The sequence below is a fragment of the Selaginella moellendorffii genome, unplaced genomic scaffold (genome assembly GCF_000143415.4).
Source record: "Selaginella moellendorffii unplaced genomic scaffold, v1.0 SELMOscaffold_18, whole genome shotgun sequence".
NCBI lineage: Eukaryota > Viridiplantae > Streptophyta > Lycopodiopsida > Selaginellales > Selaginellaceae > Selaginella > Selaginella moellendorffii.
In genome coordinates, this window is record NW_003314279.1 from 1,896,788 (window position 1) to 1,900,058 (window position 3,271).

The 3,271-nt window shown below is 42.0% G+C and overlaps 2 protein-coding genes across 2 annotated transcripts in view; both read right to left on the reverse strand.

Annotated features, from left to right (window-relative positions):
• Nucleotides 1-1,377: 1,377 nt before the first annotated feature.
• On the reverse strand, nt 1,378-2,950 carry LOC112346891 (ATP-dependent zinc metalloprotease FTSH 5, mitochondrial-like). Its single transcript, XM_024676747.1, has 5 exons — nt 2,821-2,950; nt 2,570-2,718; nt 2,219-2,389; nt 1,985-2,128; nt 1,378-1,913 (listed from the first exon to the last, which is right to left on the reverse strand). The coding sequence occupies exons 1-5, from the start codon at nt 2,948-2,950 to the stop codon at nt 1,458-1,460; spliced, it is 1,050 nt and encodes a 349-aa protein (XP_024532515.1). The 3' UTR covers nt 1,378-1,457.
• A 72-nt stretch (nt 2,951-3,022) lies between these two features.
• Nucleotides 3,023-3,271, reverse strand: part of LOC9650364 (ABC transporter G family member 39) — a 6,040-nt gene continuing 5,791 nt past the window's right edge. The window contains exon 23 of the mRNA XM_024676748.1: nt 3,023-3,129. Within this exon, the coding sequence (XP_024532516.1) occupies nt 3,023-3,129 (107 nt within the window). The remainder of the gene's footprint in view (nt 3,130-3,271) is intronic.

Below are 3,271 nucleotides of genomic sequence, written 5' to 3' on the forward strand. Positions count from 1 at the left end.
ATTAGCAAAGATCATTACATGTCTAAGGTGGAAGCTATGGAGTACATGTTGAGCTATGCCCAAGTAGAAAAAGAGGATGCATGACATTAAGGATGCAAAAGTAGATCCTATGAAGTTTTTGAAACTTTAGATTTGTTTAAATAGAGAACAAAAGAATTCACCTATCTATACAAAATAGAAGCACTTACAAAGAACATAAGCAATTGGAGTTTATGTAAATGCTGCATGGAGGCATTTGCATAGCAGCTACATATGGATGTCAACATACTTAAATATGGATCAAACTCCAAATTTTATGTATTTTTGCTCTCAACTAATGTGAATAAACAACCTTACTCCTCAATAGTGTTCACCTTTGTATAAAACAGGGGTGTATTTCCATATTTAGAGCCTACACATTGCTTTATTAAGTAGTACATCTATATATTTGTTCTACAGATAAAATTGAGATGTAAAATGAAAACTCAATCTAATGGGTGGTGCTCATAATATTAATTCATGCTTATAAACAAAATAAATTACCCCATTAAAATTACCTTTTCTTCTTCTTCTTTTTAGTATTGTAGCCGTTACCACTATATGCTATGCATGCTTGTCTAGTCATTTGCAAATTTGATGATGTGTGTAGCAGCCAGAAGTAAAAGCCACAATCACATAGTCAACTTGCAAGAGTTTATAAATGAAAAATACTTATAAAACTATAGGGAAAACCATTACATTTCGGCAATACTCATTTGTTTATTGCATTATTCTAGATTCTCAAGAACTACCTATATTGTCAAGCCTTGTGTGAAAGGGATGCAGTGTATTCTTATACTTGATGCTAATCACATATACTTTCAACAACCTTTAGTGTAAAAAGCATCTCTTCCTTGTAAAGCTCTCTTGCCTGATTAGTAAAGATATATCATCAAGTTCTCTATAAAGTGTAAACACTACATTGCCATAAATAATAATCATCTATATCAATGTTTGGTTCACACTTGTATTTCTCTAGGTCCTATAACAAGTTCACCTAGGTAAACAAAGGTTATATGAGTTAATAGGACTGTAATCTTGTGTCTAAATGAAAAGTTCCTCGACCTTTCCAAATGAGCTATATAATCATTTATCAAGATATTGAAAGTTTCCTAGTTCAGAATGTAAAAAGCCTCTTACATCTAATTCTTAGCATCTTTTATATTCAAGTTTTTCTTATAAACATCAATCAAAAGATTGTAATAGCCATGATTTATCTGGAAAGTCATGCTTTACATCACCCACAACACAAATAATTATAAAAAAGAAAGATTCATAAAAGTTGCAATGGAAGAACACTACAACCTATGTAACAGACTTATGCATTTATGTAACAAGAACATTAATGTGACCTTTAGGTAGGTGTCCAAATAGCTAAGGCATCTTCTTTCAATATAGAACTTGTGCCAGAAAACCTGTTGCTATCTATACAAGAAAGATCAAAGTTCAAGAGAAGAGAAGAAAAATAAGAGAAAAGAAGAAGAGAAAAAACAAAAAAAGAAAAGCAAGGTGTTTATACATAAGTGGATGTTCTCTAAGTAGCTGTCTGGATTCGGAACCACCACATGCCGATCGAACCGACCAGGACGGACAAGCGCCTTGTCGAGAGATTCGGGGAAGTTCGTAGCCGCGATCACTATGATGCCTTCGTTTTGCTTGAAACCGTCCAGCTCCACCAACAACTGGTTCAGTGCGCTTCTTCGCAGCTGCGAATAAGTCCCGCGCTCGCCGAGCACCAACTCCGACGAACATTTCCTCGAACTCGCTCCCGCTGCAATAGAAAAACGGTACCACTGCTTCACCAGCAATTGCCAGAGCCAGCATCTCTTTCCTGTTCCAGGAGGCCCAACCAGAAGGACGCCTTTCGGTAGCTTGCCACCTAGACGGGTAAATTTCTGCAAAGAAGCAACCGAGACTGGAGTTACAAACCGGAGAAACACGAAAGAAAAATAGATAAAGCAATGACCTTTGGATCCCAAAGATAGTGAACAATCTCCTCCAACTCCGCTTTGGCTTCGTCGACTCTTTTCACGTCACTGAACTTGGTATTAGACTCCGAGCTTGGCTGTACCTCCTCATTGAGACCCAGCCCTGCCAGGAACCTCCTTTCCTATACAGACAAGGATGCCAGTTCAACACGTAGGCAAGACCTTAAAACAAACGCATCCATCCATTGCAAGCCATGCTCTACGATGCTTACCTTTGCTGAGGGCCTTGTCCTTGACAATGGCCCCAACGCCAGAGAGAAGTAGAAAGCCCAGAGCCAAGGTTCGAACAGTCCGCCACACTTGAACTCTAAAACCTCCTTCGGACGTGACCATGTGGATTGGCGCACTGGGAGAGCCCAAAATTCCGTCTTTCGTGGCTGTTCCTACTGCCGGAAACGCCGAAGACATGATCGGTCGCGCCTCAGCTTGAAAACTTCCTAGCGATGCAGTTGCTCCTACACGGTTTAAAAGAAAAAAGGAGGATCAGATCCGATAAAGAAAGAGTTACAGCGTTTACCTCTTTGCAGCGTTTTCAACAAGGCACTGTCATCGAGCCTATCGACCTTGACGAGAGCTTTGAGATACTCGGCCAAAGCACTGGCGCTGCGCTGCGGAAGTGGTCTACCCTCGGGATCCACCTCGTTAAGATCTCTTAGAAACTTCACTTGTTTCTCCTGAGCAGGGTCCTCCTTCTCTCTCCAGCTGCTCCAGCCTTCTCGAGAAATTGCTTGTGTAGCTGGACATGCAGCATCTCTTGAAATTCAAGCATCATTAGCAACGGGAAGAGGACGAGGGAAATCGGATAGAAAAATGCCTGCATCCAGCTGCTTCAACACAATCGCGCGTCCCAGCCCATATCGAAATCCGCGGGCAATCAGCGCGGGCGCAGCCCTAATGGGAGAGAGGAAAGAGAGCGCCATACCTTCTCCAGCAACTGACGCCATGCCATGCCGCCCGAGCTCCCAAAATCGATCCTTCACGCGCTAGGGCGCCCTGGCAGCCACCGCCTTCACGTGCTAGGACGCCCTGGCAGCCACCGCCTCCCCCAGAAGTCCCCAAACTATCCCGCGTTTCAATTCCCCCTTAATTTCGTGGCATATTCTCCCGCGTGAGACGGAAGATTCTAAAAGTACACATTCACAACCAAAAAAAAAAACCCAGCCTTTTGGCTGGTTATATAATACAAAGAAAACTGTACATTCTCTTCCATTGTAAAAAATGTGGTGATGCACCTGGAGCTATCGTTATGGGGGCAGCACCGAGTT